General features: G+C 37.5%; 2 protein-coding genes and 1 long non-coding RNA gene across 5 annotated transcripts; all 3 read left to right on the top strand.

Moving 5' to 3' along the window:
- Nucleotides 1-4,843: 4,843 nt before the first annotated feature.
- LOC113328283 lies at nt 4,844-12,197 on the top strand. Of its 3 annotated transcripts, none has more exons than XR_003349337.1 (5): nt 4,844-5,321; nt 10,061-10,193; nt 10,543-10,810; nt 10,915-10,977; nt 11,073-12,197. It is a non-coding gene; the product is annotated as an uncharacterized LOC113328283 (long non-coding RNA). The 3 variants fall into 3 exon arrangements; XR_003349338.1 differs by having other exon boundaries at nt 10,061-10,585; nt 10,700-10,810; XR_003349336.1 differs by having other exon boundaries at nt 10,061-10,810.
- Nucleotides 12,198-13,837: 1,640 nt separating this feature from the next.
- On the top strand, nt 13,838-19,849 carry LOC113328231 (sm-like protein LSM1B). The gene is made up of 5 exons (XM_026575333.1): nt 13,838-14,191; nt 18,804-18,872; nt 18,960-19,075; nt 19,176-19,238; nt 19,461-19,849. Exons 1-5 carry the CDS (start codon nt 14,131-14,133, stop codon nt 19,536-19,538), a joined length of 387 nt encoding a protein of 128 aa, XP_026431118.1. The 5' UTR covers nt 13,838-14,130; the 3' UTR covers nt 19,539-19,849.
- Nucleotides 19,850-20,197: 348 nt separating this feature from the next.
- LOC113328230 (transmembrane protein 87A-like) lies at nt 20,198-22,460 on the top strand. The gene is made up of 4 exons (XM_026575332.1): nt 20,198-20,498; nt 20,747-21,761; nt 21,871-22,007; nt 22,080-22,460. Exons 1-4 carry the CDS (start codon nt 20,284-20,286, stop codon nt 22,243-22,245), a joined length of 1,533 nt encoding a protein of 510 aa, XP_026431117.1. The 5' UTR covers nt 20,198-20,283; the 3' UTR covers nt 22,246-22,460.
- The last annotated feature ends 223 nt before the right edge of the window (nt 22,461-22,683 follow it).

The raw sequence follows: 22,683 nt of genomic DNA, 5'->3' as shown, positions 1-22,683 counted from the left end.
GTAGAAAAACCATCTAAGATTACTTAGGTTGTCCATCTCCTAGTACATGGACTGGTATTTATAGACAGAATAAACTCCTGGTCGCTTGATCGTCCGAGTTGGGTGAGCTTTCATCCACCGTCATGGCTCCCTCGGACTCGTTCTATACCATACCTTGCGATGGCATACTTGGTTCTCCCTCCGAGTTGTCTCGCTCTCCCTTCGATTCTGTGGAGAACCTCGTTCTCCATCGCCTCTGGGTCGTAGTATAGATCTTCCGAGTCTTCTGTCACGATGCCCAACTACCCAAGTCTTGTTATTATCCTTCATTAAATGCGGTCTTGCTTTTTAGACTTGACCGTCTGAGCAGATTAGACCTTTATACACACGCGTTATTCATGTGGCGTTTGTGCAGTTGCCTCGACTGAGACAAATCCTTCTCTTAACGAATGATTCGGTGCTCCAACCTCATCATCTTATCATATATTCATCCCTTGGGATGTTGACACGTGGCCGTCGGGTATTTTACCCACACAGTGTCGGGGAAAATGACTGTTCCTAGCTGATATAACCAATAAGCGGTGACATGATGCCTATGGGTCTCCCTGTCCATCACCAACTTTCCTTTCTCCACCTTCTTTTTTGTCCCTCCAAATACTGCCTTCAACTTTACCAGCTTGAATTTCTTCACCTTCTTCTTCAATGTTCCATTTTCCTCTTTTGTATTATACTCATCGCCACGTTTAGGGGACCTCATAGAACGTCTAAACTCACATTGAGCCTTTCTTGCATCCCAACCTAGACATTTTAGAGTCAATTCTTCAAGAGCTTCATAAGACATCAAGGGGTTGTAGCATTCTCGAAGACATTTACCTTCCACTGGTAAGCCGGTGATATTATGACAATCATCGGGAGTAATTCTCATCTCGCCAAATGAAAGATGCATATTATATGTCTCGGGATAATGCCTCTCGAGAAATGTGGATACGGCAACAACATCAAAATCCACATGTGCGTACTCAACAACTCCCCATAACACACATTCTTTAACATTCGCTTGAAACTCGTCACACTCCAATGTAGATCCCATTTGGACGCCTTTTGATGTTTAATAAGACGAACTGCATCATTACGATCCTACGAAAAGAACATAACACTGTTAATACTTGACGAAAAATATCCCAAAAAAAAAATTGTTTTGTTAGTTAAGAATGAACTTAAAGAATACCTTTGTCGCATAGATCTTCGTATCCCATGAGTGTTTGTAGCCAAACAATGTTGCCCCTCCATCATTTGGAGTACCATAAGTTGGGTTGCGAGGTGACAAACACAAATGAGGGGGAATGTGTGAGTATCTAGCACTAGGTGGCTTCGGCTTTTTTTTCTCTTTAACAGGAACAATTTCTTTCTCATCCGACTCCTCCTCCTCTTCTTCCTCATCTATATCTCCCTCCTCTTCATCCTATCCCTCCTCTCCCTCTTATTCCTCCTCTCCATCATCTCCCTCCTCTTCTTCATCTTCATCCTTGTCTTCCTCTTGTCCTTCTCCTTCTTTGACCTGTCCTTGTTCTTCTTCCTCTATATTTTTAACGTGTTCTCTTTGTTGTTCAACCTCTTCATTTCTTTGGTCTTCATTTCCTTGCCCTTCTTCATCATCATCCTCTTCTTCAATAACATTATCAATTATATTATCCATCACCTCTTCATTCACATCTTGGATTACATCATGAACATTCTCTTGGTTCACTTCCGGTAACGATCCCCCTCCATGTTTAGCATTTTTGGCACCACAGTTTCGGAAATCTAAATGTTTTTCTCCACGAGGGGTGGGAGTTTTCGAATCCTCATCTAGGTGTAGTTTCAATCTTTTTCCTTTGTTCCTAAAGAACAAAAACCAAAGTATTAGTTACACATAATAGATTATTGTGTTATCAAATCAAATAGAACTAAAGAATGAAGTAAACACAACATTTGGAGTTTACAGACTATAGTTCGGTTATCTGATAAAAATTGCGAGGTAACCGAACTACATATTTCACAAGATCGGTAACCTAATAAAAATAGAGAAGTAACCGAACTAATATTTCAAAAGTTCGGTTAGCAAAAAAATTTATCAACATAACCGAACTCATTCTTTCAAAGAAAAAACTGAGTTCAGTTACGAAAGTGTTTTTTTGCGAGCACACCGAACTGTGTAGTTCGGTCACCAGATATTAGTCTACTTAACCGAACTGTTCTTATTTTTGGAAGTTCGGTTAGAAAATATAGGGTTTTCAAAATTTCTCCTAACCGAAATCTACACTGTAACCAGTGTAGTCAATATCGGCCTTGGAGCGGTATGATAAGCATTGTATCAGCGATACGATATCTTGGCGATAATATCGTCCAATATTAGCCGTATCGGCCGATATATCGGGGATATTTCATGATCCTATTTTTCTTGATGAGCATGATGAAAATGATGAATGGTTGGATCCATAGAACTTGGAAGACTTTGCGGTAGAAGGTGATAATGTAACTTGGATGATTTGCAAGATATTCTTGGTAAAGAAAGTCGGCCAGTTGGTATTAGAGGTGCATGTAGCTCTCGAAGTAAGTCTACTTACCCAACCGACTCTGAGTATGATGGATATGATACTGATCAATTGATGCTAGACACAGATAATGGACTACTTGATGGAGCTAATGGAGTTACTGAAGATGATGATATCAATAGTGACTCGTATGATTTTGAATAAGACTATAATATCCTTGTTTAATTACCATTTTAGGTAGTAAACTTTAAAGTTGTTGAAGTTACTCTCCTGTTTTTGGTTTGAACTTTTAACTTGTTTAATTACCATTTTAGGCAGTAAACTTTTAAGTTGTTGAAATTACTCTCCTGTTACTAGTTAAAACTTGTTTATTTATCATTTTAGGTAGTGCACTTTAAAGTTATTGAAGTTACTCTTGTGTTTTTTGATAAAATTGATGGTAGTTATAAAATTATAGTCTCTAAATTTAGAACCGATATTATACCGATATTTGAACGATAATATCTCCGATATAAAGTCATACCAGTGTATCGGTCCTGGCCGAGATAAACCGATTCCAATATTAACTACATTGACTGTAACTAACATTTTCAATGAGCTTTCATGATTTCTACTCGATTTCTTCAACAAATAACGAATTAAAAAGAATGGGTATGAAGGAAATTACCCACGGATTTGCATTTCACTCGAATCGGATTTCCTGATTGTTGTTGGATGATTGATTTTGCCTTTGAACGGTACTTCAAGTTGTTTATGAATTAGAAATTGTTGTGGGAGATTCACTATATGTGGGAGTTTCCGACTCAATCTTGAAAGTCTGGGTGTTTTCTTGGTACGGATTGCTTATAAAGATTGATTAATCGACGATGAATTTTTTTCGAATCGACGATTAACGTCGATGTCTATGAAGAAGAAGAAGAGGAAAAGAAGAGAAGAAGAAGAAAAAAGGTAAACAGTTTTGAAACTGATTTTAAGTTTTAATTAGTGAGTTAGATTAGTGGGTAATGGGTTATTAGGATTAATTATAACCTTAATTAGAATAAAGGAAGATTAGTCTTTCCTGATCTTTTAGACACCCCTTATAATGTAGGGTGGACATTTCTATCACAAAGTAGTCCCCCAATTTTTGAGTACCCCCAAAAAAAACGGTTCTAAATTATTTTGTATTAGTTTTTACGGGTTTTAAACGTTTTATTAAGGGTTGATTTTGTATTTAGGTTCACAATATAGGGTCCTAAATATGATATGAGAGTTAGCACTATGGTGCTAGTTATCCCTTCCCTATCCCTCAAATGTAGGGAAGGGATGGCACTTGAAAGGGAGTCTTGATATGGTTCCCTCACATCCCTTCCCTACATGAGACGCGTACTCAGTACCCGTATGAATAGTGTCATACGCGTACTGAGTACCCGTATAGGTCAACTCGTTGACTTAACCATGAAACGAGTACTCAGTACGCGTTTCATAGGTTTAAGAAGACAGAAACAAGGTTCAGTCGAATATTTCTTCTTCTTCTCTTCCTTTCATCCTCTCAAAACCCCTCTTACCCCCCTTTCGATTTTCATGTTGATTCACTGCGATTCGATTGCTTAGATTAAAAGGGTTTGATGGTTACTACAAGGTGAAACAAATCCATTCTTCAATTTCGAATTTCATCCAACAACCCATCTAAAGGTGAGTGATTCTAATGTTAGGGTTTCAAATTAATTTGATTTTGATTTTAATTTTGATGAAATTTTTGATATTAGGTTGGTTAGGTATGTAGTATGCAATTCAATAACGTTATTGAAACATATATTTAGTAAAAAATCTATGATTATTTGTTGTGTGTCTTGATTTATGTTGAATGAAATGAATTAAAACATCTAAAGGTGAGTGATTCTAAATACCAAATACGTATAGTAAGATGAAGAGAAATAAGAAATCAATTGATATAAGAAGGAGAAAATAAGAAATCAATTGATTTGGTGTGGTTTGAGTAAAGAATTATGGTGGTATTTATAGGGATTTTGAAAAAATGACCGTTGGGATCCAACGGTGTAGAAAATAGAGCCGTTATTAACGATGGATGGTTAGGATCGGGTGTGAGAGAGGTGTGAACGAGGAAAGGCCAAACAAATATATTTCTCGAAACGCGTACTCAGTAACCGTGTAAAAAACTACGCGTACTGACTATGCGTATCAACGACTTTACGGGTACTCAGTACGCGTAAAGCGTAAAATAATACGCGTATTAAGTACCCGTGCGATTTCCTTTAGTGATCAGATCTCATCAGCCTTTGTTGGGATACACCAACCATCCATTCCCTACACAAAATCTGGGAGACCATTGTAGATGGTTATTTTGGGTTGTGAGGGATGGAGAGGGATAGGGACGGGATACCCCTCTCCAGTCGATAGTGCTAGCTCTGAATAATTATAGGCTCTTCATTTCTTAAAGAAAGGCAAAGAGAAAGAAAAGAAAGAACATTATCCCTGGATCTATAGATTCTACACAGCCCCTTTGTTTTTTCTTTTTCTAGTCAAAAGGGTTCTTTGTTCAAATGATTCCAGGGGTTCTGACTTTTAATAACAAAGTTGTAATCTTTACACCTGCAAAAGATCAAAGTTTCGATTTGTTCTATTTGGGTTTAAAAGTTAGGGTTTTTATGGTTGTGGAGAGAAATCAATCAGTGGGTTTCTGTCAATGCTGATTAAAACACTAAATTTTCAGAAGATTTGAAGAGAAGAAGTTGTTGGTGGTTTCAATTTCTTGGCCTGGTTCTGAAGATATATTCCTTTCTACTTCACTTGCTAGCTATCTTGACAGTATGTCTTCTATCCCTATCTCTTTATCTATCTAGCTTGTGATGTGTTAAAGTTTCAATTTTTATGTCAAATTTCTGTTTATTGATGCTTGATTTTGTATGGGGTTTTATCAATTTTGCTTAATCAAACATTTTTGATGTCAAATGTTTGTTTTTTATGCTTAACATTTTGTGGGTTTTGATCAATTTTTGCATAAGTTTGTGTCTTAATTTCATAATTTGGTTTTATCCCTGCTTGATTTGATTATCAATTTTGCATAAGTTTTGGTTTCTTTTAAGGTTATGAGTGTCTTAGCTGTAAAGATGGTTCCTTGTCAGTGCTGAAGGATCAAAATTTGGACTTTCTTTTTTTGGGTATGAGTTAGATGTTTAATGGCATGCATTTCATATCCTGTACCATTAGGATTTGCCCTAGTCATGGCGGAAGGCATTATAATTTGCTTGCAATAATCTATCATTTTAGGTAGGCCATCTATGTAGATTGCAGATCACGTTTTGTCAAAAGTGGCTCATCACTACGTTAGAGTTGTCAACCAAAGAAAATTAACCAGTCCAGTTTAGTTATTAGCAATTAAGGAAACAGCTTCCTAAAGACCTTATGGTCTTGATTTATCTTTGAGTCGGATTTTCTTGCAATTTAGTTTGCTAGATCAGCATCCTGATTGTCATACCATGGTAGGGATACAGAGAGATGGTATTTTCTTAATAACTGTTATTAGAGAACTCACTTCCAAGCTAGCTCTCATGCTAACAACCCAACATGATGCATGTATGGATACCTTAATCTCTGGGATGGTGAATTACTTAGGGTGAATGGGGGAATCTAATAGTAATGGTTGCTAGGGCGTGAGACCCATGCCACCTAAGGAGGAATGCATTGTTCATAGGCAGGTAGCTTCATATTAGCTAGTTGCGACTGAGGTTAGGTGGCAGTGGATGACATGCCACATTCGCCCTTGGATTTTCTCATTCACCCCAAGGGTTCTTCAACGCTGGTGATTAGGGTGTCTATGCAGGCACCATTTAGAGTTTTAGCAAGAAAGTGGGTTGTGTACCAATGTTGCAGTGCTATGACATTGTAATTTTAAATTTCAAGTACGAAATTATATGAGTGATGCCATCTGTATAGTGTATTCTTATGGAGTCAAATGCAGTGGTGTTGGGCTTGTCACAAATTATGCCCAGGAAGGTTAGCCCTTAACAGGTTAAGTAAGAAAATGACAGTCATTTCTCACGGCTTTCTATAACACGATGTTGGTCAGCGTTCGGTCAGTCAAATACAGAAGTCGTTAGATCAAATAATGAAATTGAAATTAACGAATTTAGGGTTTACTTATTACCCTTAATTTCAATTTTGTTATTTCATCAAACGGTTGATATATGTGTTTGGCTGACCGAAAGATTGCTAACCTACATTATGTTATAGACGGCTGTGTATTCACTCTGAAGGGTCCATCAACATCAATGATTGATGTCTATGTAGGCATGAAAGTGGGTTGTGTACCACGGTTGCCATGCTGTGGCACTGTAATTTTAAACTTCAAGTACGAAATTATGAGTGATGCCATATATGTATTGTCTATTTCATATGGAGTGAAACACTCGAGAACCCTGTGATTGAATATACTATTTGGGGTGCCTGGATCATAGAGCAATTGTGTGCACGTCGATTTCCTTGCTATTGGTAAAGTTTTTTGACGCTGTTATGTTACTTTTAGACCAGGTGCAGCACTTCGTCAAATATTTATGTATTTAGTCCAATACATAAATCAGCCGTTAGATCAAATGAAATTGAAATAAACGGTGATATGTAAACCCTAATAAATCAGATTTAGGGTTTACTTATTACCGTTGATTTCAGTTCTGCTATTTCTTCTAATGGCTGAGTAGATTGGTAGGGGGAACTTTTCGATCAATACCTCTGCTCTCGGTGTTCATAAGCTCAGACTCACTATTTAGTTAATTAAGTGCTTACGAGCAAATTGTAATTGTTCCAAAGCTGCAAAGTTGCTCTTGCTAACACTTGAACATGACATTGTCACCTATATGGATATGCTAGCTTTCAGGAAAATTTATCTTCTATTTCCCTTTTATTCGTAGGTTATGCTCATAGTGGTGAAAAATCGGGGAGATCACATCAGTCAACGATCTTTTCTCCTATATGAGCGTAAACCTACATACGGAAAGGAAAGAGCGCAAGTCGTAAGATCTAGCATAGGGGGAAACTAATAAAAGGCGTCCAGCATGTTTACTGCAAGTACATGGACTAATTTCCAGCATTAATGGGAGTATCCAGTAATACATATGACTGGGAGAATACTATTGGGGTTTCTGGAGCATAGGGAAATTGTTTGCATGTTCATTTCCTTGTGATTGGTGAAGTATCCTGACCCTGTTATCAATTTTGTATAAGTTTGTATTTTTGTCTCACAATTTTGTTTCATTCATGCTTGATTTCATGACCTATTAAGCTTATGAGTGTCTTTGAAATTGTTTCAAAGCTAAAAGCGGTAAAGATCGTACTTTTTTGGTGTAAGATGGCTAAGGGATCAAATTTGGTTGTTATTTTACAAGAATTTTTTACAGACCGAAAAAAAGGAACTTTCCCACCTAGTCTTATGTGGTACCTCGTGGTACCTATAGAGATGTAATTTTCTACTGACGTGTACCGAGTCTTTCTGAAAGTTTGTCTGTTCTTTAAACTGTTGATCTATTAAGTGAGCTTGTAATTTCTTATAGCCTTGTAATTGTAACCATAAGTTTACCTAATAGATCACCGCTTCAAAGAGCAAGGACAAACTTTTTCAAAAAGATCGACTATGTCCGTCGAAATTACTCTATGTTTGAGTTACAAAACTCTATGTTGTTTTGCTTGTAATTGTAGCGTATTTGATCCAAGCTAAACAGAGATGAACGAAATGTGTATAAGAAAGAAAAAAAAAAGGGTTTTTCTCATAGTACTAGTCTTGTCTGCTTAGGCACTTATCAGAAATTTGTACTTTTTACATATATACCACTTTTCTAGGTTGGTTTTAGTGCTATGATATGGAGGATAAAAATGAGTCACTGTAACTACTGCTATATTTGTGAAACAAGATTAATGACTTGGTGAAAAAGTAGTTACAGTGACTCATTTTTATCCTCCACATCACAACACAACCTAGAAAAGGGGTATATATGTTAAAAATATAAAGTTCTGCTAAGTGCCTCAGTAGACAAGACTAGTACCATGAGAAAAACCTTTTTCTTTTTTATACACAGTTCACAAGGTTCATTTCTGTTTAGCAGTTAATTTTCTGTTCTAGTATACTAGGTCATTTTGTGTTAGGTGCCATTTTTGTTTCATAATTTGTTTTGTTTATTCATGCTTCACTGCATTCTGGATTTTGACGAATTTTACATCTTTCTATGTGTATTACATGTTCAATTTGGGAAGTCTTTAGCCGACGCCAAGTAGATAGTAATTCTTCAAAACTTTTTCCTTTTTGTCTAAAAATATAAAATCTGTCCAACATATTTACTGCAAATGGAGAACCTTAGCTCTTAATTCTTCAAAACTTTTTCCTTTTTGTCTAAAAATATAAAATCCGTACAACATATTTACTGCAAGTGGAGAACCTTAGCTCTCATGTTCTGCAACTTTACACCTGGTTTTCGTCTTTTAGTACTGTGCTTTCATGGTTCTGCTTCAACACTGACCTTATAAGCATTTGCTGAGTAGAGTGATAGCATGGACTTTTGGAAATCCACTTTCTATCAAATACCTTCACTGTCGGCGGGGAAGAAGAAACGTGAATTATTTTCTTCAAGCTGAACAAACTTGTTAACTGGTGACTTAATATGCTTTGGACTTCCAACTTGTTTAGCAGGTTGAGAAGATACGTGCAATTGTACCTTTTCCCGTTAAACATGCTTTTTAACTGGTGATTTAACTATTTCGTCACCTGCTAAAAACTGAAAAACAATCGTTTCACAAATTTTCCTCACCTGGTAAGCAACTAGATGTTCAAAACATATTAAGTCACCAGTTAATGATTTTGTTCGCTCTGAATAGGAATCAGTTCACGTTTCTTCCCCACCTGCAAAACAAGTTTGAAATTCAAAGTTGAACTTCCTTCATGGAACTTCATGGTTCCGCTTCAGTACTAACCTTATAACTATAAGCATCTCCTAGAAGAAACTCGAAACCTTCTCTCTCTATCTGTTCATAAGCTTAAGAATCACTATTTATTTCATAAGGTGCTTATGAGCGAATTGTAATTCTTCCAAAGTTGTAAAGATGCTCTTTCTAACCCTCTCTATCGACACAAGTATATGTCAGCAAGTATGACCAGTTATAGAATACGTTACCGCTATGGCTGTAACGTATTCGAGGACTGGCCGTAATTGCTGAACGGTAATTGTAGTGAACTTCTATTATATGAATTTTCAGGATTGGTAAATCTTTCGGGGTGAATGGGGATCTAATGGTGAATTTGGTGGGGAACTTATTCATAAGGTCATTGACATTGTCCTTAAGCTATAAACAAAGATTCTTGGCAGCAGTGGATCCCACACCCCCCTATTCACCACTAGATTCTTCCATTCATCCAAAATGGTTCATCAAACATGAAGATTAGGGCATCTATGAAGGCGCATTAGAGTGTTAGCTATGAAATTGCAATGCTTTGGTGTTGTAAATTTACTTTTTATGTACGAAATGATATGGAATGATGCCATTTGACCCCTTTATATTCTCAGGTATAAATTGCAGAGAAGCTTCTTGTTTTGCTGAGAGATGACCAGAAACTCATGGGGATACTTCGTTCTTTTGATCAATTCGGTCTGCTTTCTGTCTATCTGTTGATTTATACAGCAAATGTGGTACTTGAAGGTGCGTGCCTTTTGGGCCGGCGCAAAAGGCAGAAAGGGTTGCTATAGATTTGAAAAACAGTTTTGTGCACCCACTTTATAGAGTATATCTTTAAGGTTTTATATTGCATCAAATACTCCACCCATCACAATGGTAGAATCATGCTGGTTGCGCAAAATAACAGTCTGAGGTGGCCATGGTGCTCTGATTGGAATAGCAAGATAACCCGATTTTATCACACACTATAGTCATGAACAGTATCATATTGTCAATTCGTAACAGAAAGTAGTCCTTTTATTTTCTTAATGGTCCAGTTTGCAGTTTGTTTCTTAAATGTGCACTCCTTTACATTCCCGTGTATAACTTGCAGAGAAGCTTCTTGTCTTGCTGAGAGATGGCTGGAAACTCATGGGGTATTCGTTCTTTTGATCTGCTTTTTTTCGTCTCTATGTTGACTTATGAATTTGCGTCTTTTCTGCACTTTGGTAATGGTAGCTAATGGAACTTCGTTTTCTGTATACAACAAGTGCGTCCTTGAAGGAGCTTGTGAACAAGTAACTTTTGGAGATCTTTGCGTCGACATTTCATGAGGTCTTAATGTGATCCGCAGGGAAAATGTTGTCTTAATAGTCGAACTGGTATATAAACTGTATACTTAATTTCATTTTTCTGACTAATTGTTGCCAAGCGTTACATACCTTTCAAGTAGTAATTTTTCATGTTTTTGGTCTCATCAAATAAGATTTAGAGAGGGAGGAACTTCCCCCCCACATGACTCGGTGTTCACCTGCCGAGATAAAAAAGAGTAAGTGCTACATATTTTTTTTTTTTTAATTACGGCAATGTTATATTAGTTGGAGCATGGTTCTGACAATACTCTGAGGTTTTACTTTTGGGCAGGCGCAAAAAGCAGAAAGGGATGCCACAGAATTGAAAGGCTCCATGAGAAAAAGAATGTAGTTTCTGGATATGGACTGAATTCAAGCTATATATCACCCGCAAATATTATCGCGGCTGATTCTTGCTGGTTAAAGTTGCTTAAATGTGGCCATTTTACTCGTCTTTTAGCTGTTCAAATTTATCTGTGGCAACCACAAATTTACTGTATGCCATATACAATTTGTAGCTCATGGAAGTTGTGGTTTGCTTCTTGACCCTGGATTTCATCTAGTGGTTACTAACCTTAGTTCCATTCACACAGGATGCAGCCGTTTGTTAATGAAGTTTTAATGGGTTGATCCCAGTGTCACTGGGGGTGAACATGGTCTGGATTCAACCGGTTTTAGCATCATCAGCATCCAGTCCTATGCATGACGGACTTGTTTTAGTGTTGTTTGTCTAAAATTCAACGTAGACAAATTTCACCCAAAACACAAGCCATGAATACCTAATCAGGATATGGTTTGACTAGTAAGCAGATATGATCAGTTATTTTTGGTGATCGATTATTTCATGTGATCTTATGTGGGAAGAAATTTCTGGGTGTTGCATGTATGCTCTTTGTTGAATCTTCACCATCCCAGAGGTGTTGATGCTGCTGTTGTTTTTCAAAGTTGTGGATCTCTAGGTTAGTTTGCACAAACAGATGTTCTTCCGTCCCTCTTCTGGCACTGATGGTGATCCTAACTTCTGGTGGTGGTCATACCTACTAGTGGTGCTGCTGTTGGATTTCCTTGATTCGGTGGTGAAAAGACTTGCTTCTTTCGGCGATCGTCTGATGTTGTTGGTGTTGCTCCATACCGATGAAGTGGTGTCAGGTTCGGGTTATGGAATGCCAGTTTCCGGGTGGGTCTAATTCTCTTGGGCTTGGGCTTTGGCTGCCTTTGTATATGTTCTTGTATATGCCTTATCCGTTTCTGTTTGTTTATAAGTTGGCTTTTGTTGCCGTGTTGTTGTTAGTCTGTTATGTTGTTTGTAAACTGTTTTTGTTGCCTCCACTTCTTTCAGTGGAATCGATTCTGAGAGTCGGTTCCTTGTGTATCGGGTTGGCTTCTTTAGTTGTGTGCATTATAGATGTTAGCTGTCCTTTATGATTTGTTCTGGGGATTTCCAATTAGTATCTGGTAGAAGCTCGTCGATTTATAGGTCACCTTACGACAACTAGTTTACTTTGTCACGGGGTCTTGTAACATTGCTCTCAGCTTTCCTTTGTTAAAAAAAAAAAAAGAAGATATGATCAGTTATTTTACTACTATTTGCCAGCAAGAGTGAGTTGCACATTGTTTTAAGGCCGCTTCCTATGGGAGTTGGTATAAAGATTGTTTTGCCATGCCACGTCTAGTTTCCCCATTATGGTAAAAATGTCAAATTTTATTAAAATAGTACTCCCTTCGTCCCTAAAAAGATGATCTAGTTGCAGTTTGCACACAATCTAAGGCAAGGAGGAAAGTAGAGTATATTTAACTATTTTTTACAATTATATCCTTATGGGGAATAATTAGTAAAATTTAGAAACGATTTATCTCTTAAACTATACTACGGTGTTTTATAAACTTTATACCGTTGAAAAGCATTTTAAAACACCTATGCAACGAATATAAACATAACTATGAAATTATACATATTTCTTATAGAAAAAATAATCAATTAAAAGGGTAGTTTTAGAAATATCCCTTGATTAATGAAATAAGTCATCTATTTATGGGACAAAGTTTAAAACCAAGTCATCTTATTAGGGACGGAGGGAGCATATTATATTGTGTTTTAGGGACCCTTGTTAATAAAAAATCTATTTATTTGTATTTGGCGGGGCCCTTTTTAGATTTTAGATATTATAAAATATTTTGTGGGGCCTTTTTATAGTAAAAATATGTTATAATAACTAAAAAGTAGGAGAAAAGAAAAAAAATAAAAATTTAAAAGTTACCTAGCGGTGGAGACTACACCGAAAGGTCTAAACTACACCGCTCGGTGGATATTGCCACTTAGCCAGGCCGGTTTGCCACCTCCATAATGGGTGCTTAAATGGCAAACATTCATGTTTGCCACAATGTAGTCAATATCGGCCGTATCGGCCGATATATCGGGGATATTTCGGATATCGGTCCAGAACGATACGATAAGAAGGATATCGGGGATAAGATATTCGCCCGATAATATCGGCCGTATCGGTCGAATATCGGCCGTTTCGGTCAAATATCGGCCGTATCGGTCGATACGAAATTTTCCTACATTTCCCGATATGAGACGGTATTGGTCGTTTTCTATAAAGTTTAAGGGTAATTTTGGCGAAGAAAGTCTTTCAGGTGGTAGTAGAGGTGCATGTAGCTCTCGAAGCAAGTTATTAAAGTTACTCTTTTGTTTTTTTGATAAAATTGATGTTATCTATTATATCTTATCCGAAAATGTGTGGAGAAAATATTTAATATAAAATTATAGTCTCTAAATTTAGAACCGATATTATACCGATATTTCAACGATAATATCCCCGATATAAAATCGTACCAGTGTATCGGTCCCGGCCGAGATGAACCGATATCCGATATTAACTACATTGGTTTGCCACATCCATAGGAAGGGGCCTAAATGAAACGGAAAAAGAATCCTTGTCGACTCGATCACCAACTCAGACTGGAATATTATTCACACGCTCCTTTTACATGCTCACAACTCAAACCCCAGTCCTCAACTAGGTAATTATGGCACAGACTCTTAAATTTCTTCAAGTAGAAAAGACTTGAATTCTGAAAGGATATTCTTCTATAAACTTGATCATCACTAGATCTACACACAAGTCAAAGGGTTTTTTTTACTTCAAGTGATTTCAAATCTAGGGTTTTCATTCTAGTAATCTTTGCTACATCTGAAAAAGCTCAAAGCTTTGGCTGATTTTAAAAAAAATTAAAGTTAGTTTTTTTTTTGTGGTTTTGGAGAGAAATCAATCAGTGGGTTTGTGTAAATGCTGATTAAAACACTAAATCTTCAGAAGATTTAAAGAGAAGAAGTTGTGGTGGTTTCAATGTCTTGGCCTGGTTCTGAAGATATATTCCTTTCTACTTCTCTTGCTAGCTATCTTGACAGTATGTTTTCTTTCCCCATCTCTTTGTCTATCTAGCTTGTGATGTGTTAAAGTTTCAATTTTTATGTCCAATTTCTGTTTATTGATGCTTGATTTTGTATGGGGTTTTATCAATTTTGCTTAATCAAACATTTTTGATGTCAAATGTTTGTTTTTTACGCTTAACATTTTGTGGGTTTTGATCAATTTTGCATAAGTTTGAGTTTTGGTTTCACAATTTAGTTTTATGCATGCTTGATTTGATGACCTATTAAGATTATGAGTGTCTTTGTAATTGTTTCAAAGATGTAAAGATGATTCCTTTTCAGTGCTGAAGGATCAAATTTGGAATTTCTTTTTTTGGTTATAAATTTTGGGAATGGTACTTAATGAGTTGCTTCGAAATTGTTTGGAAGCTGTAAAGATGTTTTCTATATAATAGCATGCATTTTATTTGGATGGATCTTGTACAATTCAGATTTTCCCTAGGTTGTACATGAATGCCATGCCAACTATGTAAATTGCAGGTCACATTTTATTAAAAGTGGCTCATCATTATGTTAGAGTTGTCAACCAAAGAAAATTAACCGGTCCAGTTTAGTTATTAGCAACATAGGAAACAGGCCTACTGGCCTGGATTTATCATAGAGCCCGATGTTATTGGAATTTTGCTAGATCTGCATCCTGATTGTCATACCATGGTAGAGATTTCGGTTAGTAAGAGTAGGTATATATTGTCTTTACCACTGTTATATTTGAACTCACTTCCAAGTTAGCTCTCATGCTATCGTCCTGACAGGACGCATATATGGATACCTTAATCTCTGGGATGGTGAACCTCTTGTGATGAATGGGGGATCTAATGACTAATGGTGAATACGGCGTGCAACCCACTGCCACCTTAGGTCTCTAGCATTGTTCATAGGCAGCTAGTGTCCATGTTAGCTAGTTGTGACTGAATTTCGGTGGCAGTGGATCCCATGCCCTATTCACCCTTGGTTTCTCTCATTCACCCGAAAGGTTTCATAAACCCCATGATTAGGGTGTCTATGTAGGCGCCATATTAGAGATTTAGCATGAAAGTGGGTTGTGTACCAATGTTGCAGTGCTATGACTTTGTATTTTAAGCTTCAAGTACGAAATTATATGAGTGATTCCATCTGTATAGTCTATTTCTTATGGAGTCAAATGCAGTGGTGTTGTGCTTGTCACATTTTGCCCAGCAAGGTTAGCCCTTAAGTAAGAAAATGATAGTCATTTTTGACGGCCGTCGATAACACGATGTAGGTCGGCGTTCGGTCAGTCAAATACATAAATCAGTCGTAAGATCAAATAATGAAATTGAAATCAGCGAATTTAGGGTTTACTTATCACCCTTAATTTCAATTTCGTTATTTCATCAAACGACTGATATATGTGTTTGACTGACCGAAACATTGCTGACCTACATTATGTTATAGTTATAGACGACTGTGGTATTCACCCTAAAGGGTTCATCAACATCAATGATTGGTGTCTATGTAGGCATCATGGTAGAGTGTAGGCATGAAAGCAGGTTGTGTACCACGGTTGCAATGCTATGGCATTGTAATTTTAAACTTCAAATACAAAATTATGAGTGATGCCATATCTGTATTGTCTATTTATTATGGAGTGAAACACTCGAGAACCTTCTGACTGAATATACTATTGGGGTGTCTGGATCATAAAGCAATTGTGTGCACTTCTATTTCCTTGTGATTGGTAAAGTATTTTGACGCTGTTATGTTACTTTTAATCAGGTTCATGAATTTTACTTAATTTTGTATTTTGGCTTCATAATTTGTTTTGTTTTTTTCATGGTTGATTGTATCTGGATTTTGATGAATGTTACATCTTTCAATGTTTATAACATGGACAGCTTTAGCCAACACTAAACAGATTGTAATTCTTCAGAATTTTTAGCCTTTCGTCTAAATATTAGTAAAACGTGTATAAAATGTTTACTGTAAATGGGATACCATAGCTCTCCTGTTCTGCAACTTAAGACCTTCTGTTAGTACTGTGTTTTCATGGTTCTGCTTCAGCACTGACCTTATAAGCATCTACTGAGTAGAGTGGTAGCAGGGACTTTTGGAAAGCCCCTTTCTATCAAATACCTCTATTCTCGGTGTTCATAAGCTCAGAATCATTATGTAGTTCATACGGTGCTCATGAGGAAATTATAATTGTTCCAAAGCTGTAAAGATGCTCTTGCTAACCCTCTAACATGACACCTATTTAGATACTCTAATTTTCAGGATTAAACAGTAGGATCCCAGGGTGAATAGGATGAACAAAAACTTGATTAGAGAACTTCAGCCGTCCATATTTAATTTTGTTCATCCTCAACTGTCCATTCCCTAAAACCCTACGGAGATTTTCAACCATTAGATCATCTTTTAAGGGTTTCCTTATAAATGTTCTCCAAAAGTCCTAAAATGTATCTCCTGGTAAAACCTTCGCATCTTAAAAGAGGATTTTTGGAAGAAGTTTTATGAGGAAAACCTAGAGAGATGGTAACGATTGAAGATGTTCGTAGGGTTTAAGGATAATTGAGGATGAACAAAAAATTAAATGGACGGCTGAAGATCCCCAAATTAACCAAATGACCCAGTTGAGTTACTTCGAAGCGTAAAGATGTTTTATGTTTAATGACATGCATTTTATTTGGATGGATCTTGCACCATTTGGATTTGCCCTAGTCATGGCGGGAAGGCATTATCATTTTAGGTAAGCTATACATGAATGCATCTATGTAAAATTACAGATCACGTTTTGTCAAAATTGGCTCTTCGCTGCTCTAGAATTTCCAACCAAAGAAAATTAACGAATCTTACCGTGATTAGAATTTAACAGTTGGCACAGCTTCCCAAAGGCCACTGGCCTTGGTTTATCTTAGATTCCCATCTTCTTGCAATGTTGCCAGATCTACATCTTGGTTGTCATACCATGGTAGAGGTTACGGTTACAAAGAGTTGGTATCTTCTTAACAACTGTTATTAGAGAACTCTGCCCCAAGCTAGCTCTCATGCTAACTCCACAAAATGACGCCTATATGGATTCCGTAATCTTTGGGATGGTGAATCTCTTGGGGTGTATGGGGGAATCTACTGATGAATAAGGAGTGAGACCCATTGCCACATAAGACCGCTAGAAGTTTTCAGTATCATCACTGACCTTAGGAGGCAGTGGATCCCATGCCTTGTTAACACTTGGCTTTTCTCATTCACCGCAAATGGTCCCAGTGATTAGGGTGTCTATGTAGGCGCCATTTTGGAATGTTAGCATGACAGGGGGTTGTGTAAGCACCGTTGTATTGCTATGCAATTTTAATTTTAAACATCATGTAGAAAATTGAGTTATATCATCTGTATTGTGTGTTTCATATGGAGTTGAACACTCGAGAACCCGGTGACTGAATATACTACTTATTGGGGTTTGTGGATCATAGGCTGAAGTGTATTGGCGTTGTTATGTTACTCTAAATCAGGTGCATCACATTGTCGAATACTTAGGCGGGTTCATGATTTGTTTTGTGTATGCTTGATTTTTTCTGGACTTTAATCGATTTTACATTTTCAATGTGTATAAAATGTTCAATTGGAAAGCCTTTAGTCAGAAGTAAACAGGCCGTAGTTGCTTAGAATTTTTACTTTTTAATAGTATATTTACCTTTTCGGCTAATAATCAATAACTGTGTACAACATGTTCACTGCAAGTGGGGAACCTTAGCTCTCATGTTCTGCAACTTTAGACCTGGTTTTAGGTCTGTATTTTCATGGTTCTGCTTACTGACCTAAGTTAGAAGCATCTGCAGACATTATAATATGCTCCTGCTAACCCTCTAACCTGACACCTATATGGATACCCTAACTTTCAAGATTGGTGAATCTTTTGGGGTGAATGGGGGGATCCAATGGTGAATTGGGCGGGAGACCTATTCCTAAGGTCGCTAGCGTTGTTCTTAAGTTTTACACAGAGAAGATAATGCTGACTAGTTGCCACCGGTTTTAGGCGGCAGTGGATCCCACACCCTATTCACCGTTAGATTCTTCCATTCACCCAATATGGTTCATCAATCCCGAAGATTAGGGCATCTAAGTAGGCGCTTAGATGTCAGCTTGGAAGCGAGTTATCTAGCACTGTTGCAATGCGTTGGTGTTGTAATTTAACCTTTGAGTACCGAATCATATGAGTGATGCCATCTGAACTATCTCTATATCTTATGGAGTTGACACTAAAGAACCCTGTGAATGAATGTACTTTTGGGCTGTTTAGATCACAGAGCAATTTTGTGCACCCAAAAAGTGCACGCTCATTTTCTTGTACCCATCACAATGTGAGAAACATGTTCTCTGCGCAAAATTGCAATCTGTGGGTGCCACGGTGCTCTGATTTTGATATATCATAAAATAAGCAGTGGTAGGAGACTAGGATTATAATTGTCCCCTGTACAGTTGTGCTCGAGAACATGTAGATAGATACCATCAACTTGAAATTGCAAGATAAACGAATATCATCTCACCCTAGAGTCGTGAAGAGTATCATATTGCCAATTTGCAGTTTTTTTCCTTAAATTTGCACTCCTTTACATTCTCATTTTTAACTTGCAGAGAAGCTTCTTGTCTTGCTGAGAGATGGCCGAAAACTCATGGGGATACTCCGTTCTTTTGATCAATTCGGTCTGCTTTTCGTCTCTCTGTTGATTTATGAATTTGCCTCTTTAATGCTGTTTAGTGGCTAATGGAAAATTTGTTTTCTGTATACAGCAAATGCGGTCCTTGAAGGTGCATGTGAACGAGTAATTGTTGGAGACCTATACTGTGACCTTCCATTAGGTCTTTATGTAATCCGCGGGGAAAATGTTGTCTTAATAGGAGAACTGGTACAAACTGTTTACTTATTTTCGGTTTCCCAATAATTAATGCTAAATGTTTAGTACCTCTCAAGTAGTAACCTTCCGTGATTTTGTTATGATCAAATAGGATTTAGAGAGGGAGGAACTTCCCCCACAGATGACTCGTGTTTCACCCGCAGAGATAAAAAGGGTGAGTACCGCAGATTAAAAGGGTTTCTAGTTTAGTAGCTCAGTCCGATTATATGCATCACTCTTTTTGAGACTCCATCTACAGGAGGCTGGCAGCTTGCTAATGTTATATCTGTGGTAGAACATGCATTTTGATGCGAACCTAAGAGTAGTAGCTACTTTCCTTTCTCGGTTATGTTGACATATTTCTGACTTGACTCAATGTCGTTTTACTTTTGGGCAGGCGCAAAAGGCAGAAAGGGACGCCACAGATTTGAAAGGCTCCATGAGAAAAAGAATGGAGTTTCTCGACATGGACTGAAGATTTCTACTACTACTGCTACCTGTACCACATTTTGCCCTGCCGTTTTTTTTGAATGGGGTGAACGTGAATCCAGGCCATATGTCATCCGCAAATATTATCGCGGCTGATTCTTGCTGGCTAAAGTTGTTCAGATCAGATGGGTCCAGTCTACTCGCCTTTTAGTTCATATTATCAGACGAATGTTCAATATATAAGTAGTAGCTCATGAAGTTGTGAATTGTTCTGGAACTAGGTTCTTTTAATCTTACTCGGGACTTCTGTTGTTTCCTCTGTTAAAAGCTAAAGAAAGAGACAAACGAAATAGACAAGAAAGAGCAACCGGAGAAACTCTCCAGTCACATTCCGACCAAACCAAAACCGAACTCGATTATCCTAGCAACTTCAGCAAGCTCTTATCAGCTGGTGCTATATTGCAAGATCAAACTCCTAAAACTGGCCTTATGGTTGACAGGCTCTATACATTATAGCCAACTGCACAGTACTCAAATTCTAATAACTCTCCAAGAAGTACACTCTTGTGCACGTACAAAATCCTGCCGACAGTGTTTGCATAATCTGAACCATGCAAATGTCAGATGTATCTGACTACAATCCAAAGGTTGAGGTAGAACTGACCATGACAAATATTACCTCATCAACTACCACATGTCAGTTAAATCACTTTCTCTGCACGTGAAAACAGAAAAATCTCCAAGAAAATTGGGTACTATCATCGCTGTCTCTGTGTGTCAGGGTTTCAACAATGGTGTACACGATGATGAAGATCTTGTCATTGGGAATGCTATATAATCTAATGTTTTGCTGTCTGTGTATTAAGGCTTCAATCCATGAATACAATGGAGAAGGATTTATGAGCAAAGGAAATGCTTTTGTTTTCCTTGGTGGAAGTGAAGGGCTATACTCTTCATCTGCAACCACCGCTAATGCTTCTGAAAAGAACGGTGATTCTTATATCAGGTATGTAAATAAACCCAGATTTCTTACTTAGTTTATGATCTATCCTGGATTTTCCATCCAAGCATGTTGAAATTTTGATTCATTTGTATCCAAGTAGTCATTCTTTCGTCGTAATTAAGCGTAAATTTGGCACTTTTTGAGAGGTAGGATGGAAAATGTGGAGTAGTATAGTGCAATGTTGGTAGTGATCATAAGACAGAACATGAAAATTTAAATTCTAATTGTTGTTAATTTGGTGAAACTATTAGATTTGAGAAGATAACATTTAGAAGGCGAGCTGAAGAGGCTAAGTCGAGTTCTAGATTGATACAAGCTATAGTTTTTGAAGTAGAAGATAGAGATTTGATTGGAGGTTCAGCATATGGTGGGCAAAGAGATGTTTGTTGCACATCTGATCTTGAAAAACTAGGTGTCTGCAAAGAAGGAGATGTTATTGTTCGCAAATCTAAGAAGAATCCTTACTGGCCTCAAGTTTTTGGTGTTTCTTTTCAAGGGAATGAGCTTGTTGCGGAGCTAGGACCGAAAGATATCAGAATTACGCAGTCCGGGATGTATAACTTGTACTTCATTCATTGTGATGTGAAGCTTAAGGGGTTGGTGGTAGAAGGGAAAACGATATGGAAAAATCCGACTGGATTTCTTCCGGGAAGGATGGCACCGCTTATGAACTTCTACGGTTTCATGTGCATTGCTTTTCTGGTACTTGGACTCTTCTGGTTCTCCCAATATGCAAGATTTTGGTCTGAAGTTCTGCAACTGCAGAACTGCATTAGCATGGTGATTGGATTGGGTATGTTAGAAACTGCGTCGTGGTACTTGGAATACGCCGTGTTTAATAAAATTGGAATCAGACCACTGGGGTTTACTTTATGTGCAGTGACACTGGGTACTATTAAACGAACGATTGCACGTCTGGTGGTTCTGATTGTCTCAATGGGCTATGGTGTTGTGAGACCTACTTTAGGTGGTCTTACTGTGAAGGTGATGATGTTAGGTGGAACTTTTTTCCTGGCAACTGAAGTACTTGAATTGGTAGAAAATGTCGGTACCGTTAATGATCTATCGGGAAAGGCAAGATTGTTATTAGTTCTTCCTGTGGCAATCTTGGATGCTTTCTTCATTGTTTGGATATTTACCTCTCTTTCCACGACACTTAATAAGCTGCAGGCAAAACGCATGACCGCAAAGTTAGACATTTATAGAAAATTTACAAACTCACTGGCTGTTGCTGTTATTGTATCTGTGGCTTGGATTTGTTACGAGGTAAAATTTATCAACTACTTGTTGCTTCAGATCCTGAAATGGTTGTTTGCTTTATTCTTAAAATTCTTCACTTGAGAGATTACATAAGATTGAAATATTCTTTTTGCAGCTTTACTTCAAATCGAATGACATTTACAACGAGCAGTGGCGGAGTGCATGGATCATCCCTGCTTTCTGGCATGTCCTATCATTTTCACTTCTTTGTGTCATCTGTGCTCTCTGGGCTCCCTCTCAGAACTCAATGCGGTAAGGATCGCCTAATTACCTTCTCTGACAATGTTCAGATGGACTCCTAATTATCATATTTGTTATTGACAGGTATGCCTACTCTGACGAGGGGGCTGAAGAGTTCGATGATGAGGATGCATTGACGCTGATAAAGCCACCACAATCAGCTTCAAAAGGGGCTTACGACGCGGAAGAGGAAGAAGATATGGATCTGGAGATATCAAATGGGGACCTAGAAGAGGACAAGAGAGAGTAAGGGTATACGGATATTTTTACCTGGAACTCCTAAACTAATTAACATTTACATGAATATTATTATAAGACTGAAAAAGAATTTTATTTACAGAACATGAACCGACTTTGTAAGTCAGTAGAGTGGGTGAAATGATGTCTTATTTTCTAATTACTCACTTTACAATCCAACTAATTAATCACACGTTCGTAGTGACAAAGCAATATTGGCTACCATAACTGAACCACTGTTAATCATTCTTCGCCTAAGATTTTCTAAAATATTTCACCAGATTTTGTTATAAATAGAAAGAAAGACATTTACAAGAAAAATTCATAGGAAGTAGAGGACAATTGGTCACCTTGCTATGAATTTATAACACATAGCTTCATTTTACAGATTTATGCACAAGTGAGCCGGGTAGAACCGATAAGGAGCCGAATATTAACGGTTCCAAGCGGA

Source organism: Papaver somniferum, unplaced genomic scaffold, assembly GCF_003573695.1.
Source record: "Papaver somniferum cultivar HN1 unplaced genomic scaffold, ASM357369v1 unplaced-scaffold_107, whole genome shotgun sequence".
NCBI lineage: Eukaryota > Viridiplantae > Streptophyta > Magnoliopsida > Ranunculales > Papaveraceae > Papaver > Papaver somniferum.
Note: the sequence above shows the minus strand (reverse complement) of the source record. Positions and strands in the feature narration are given on the sequence as shown.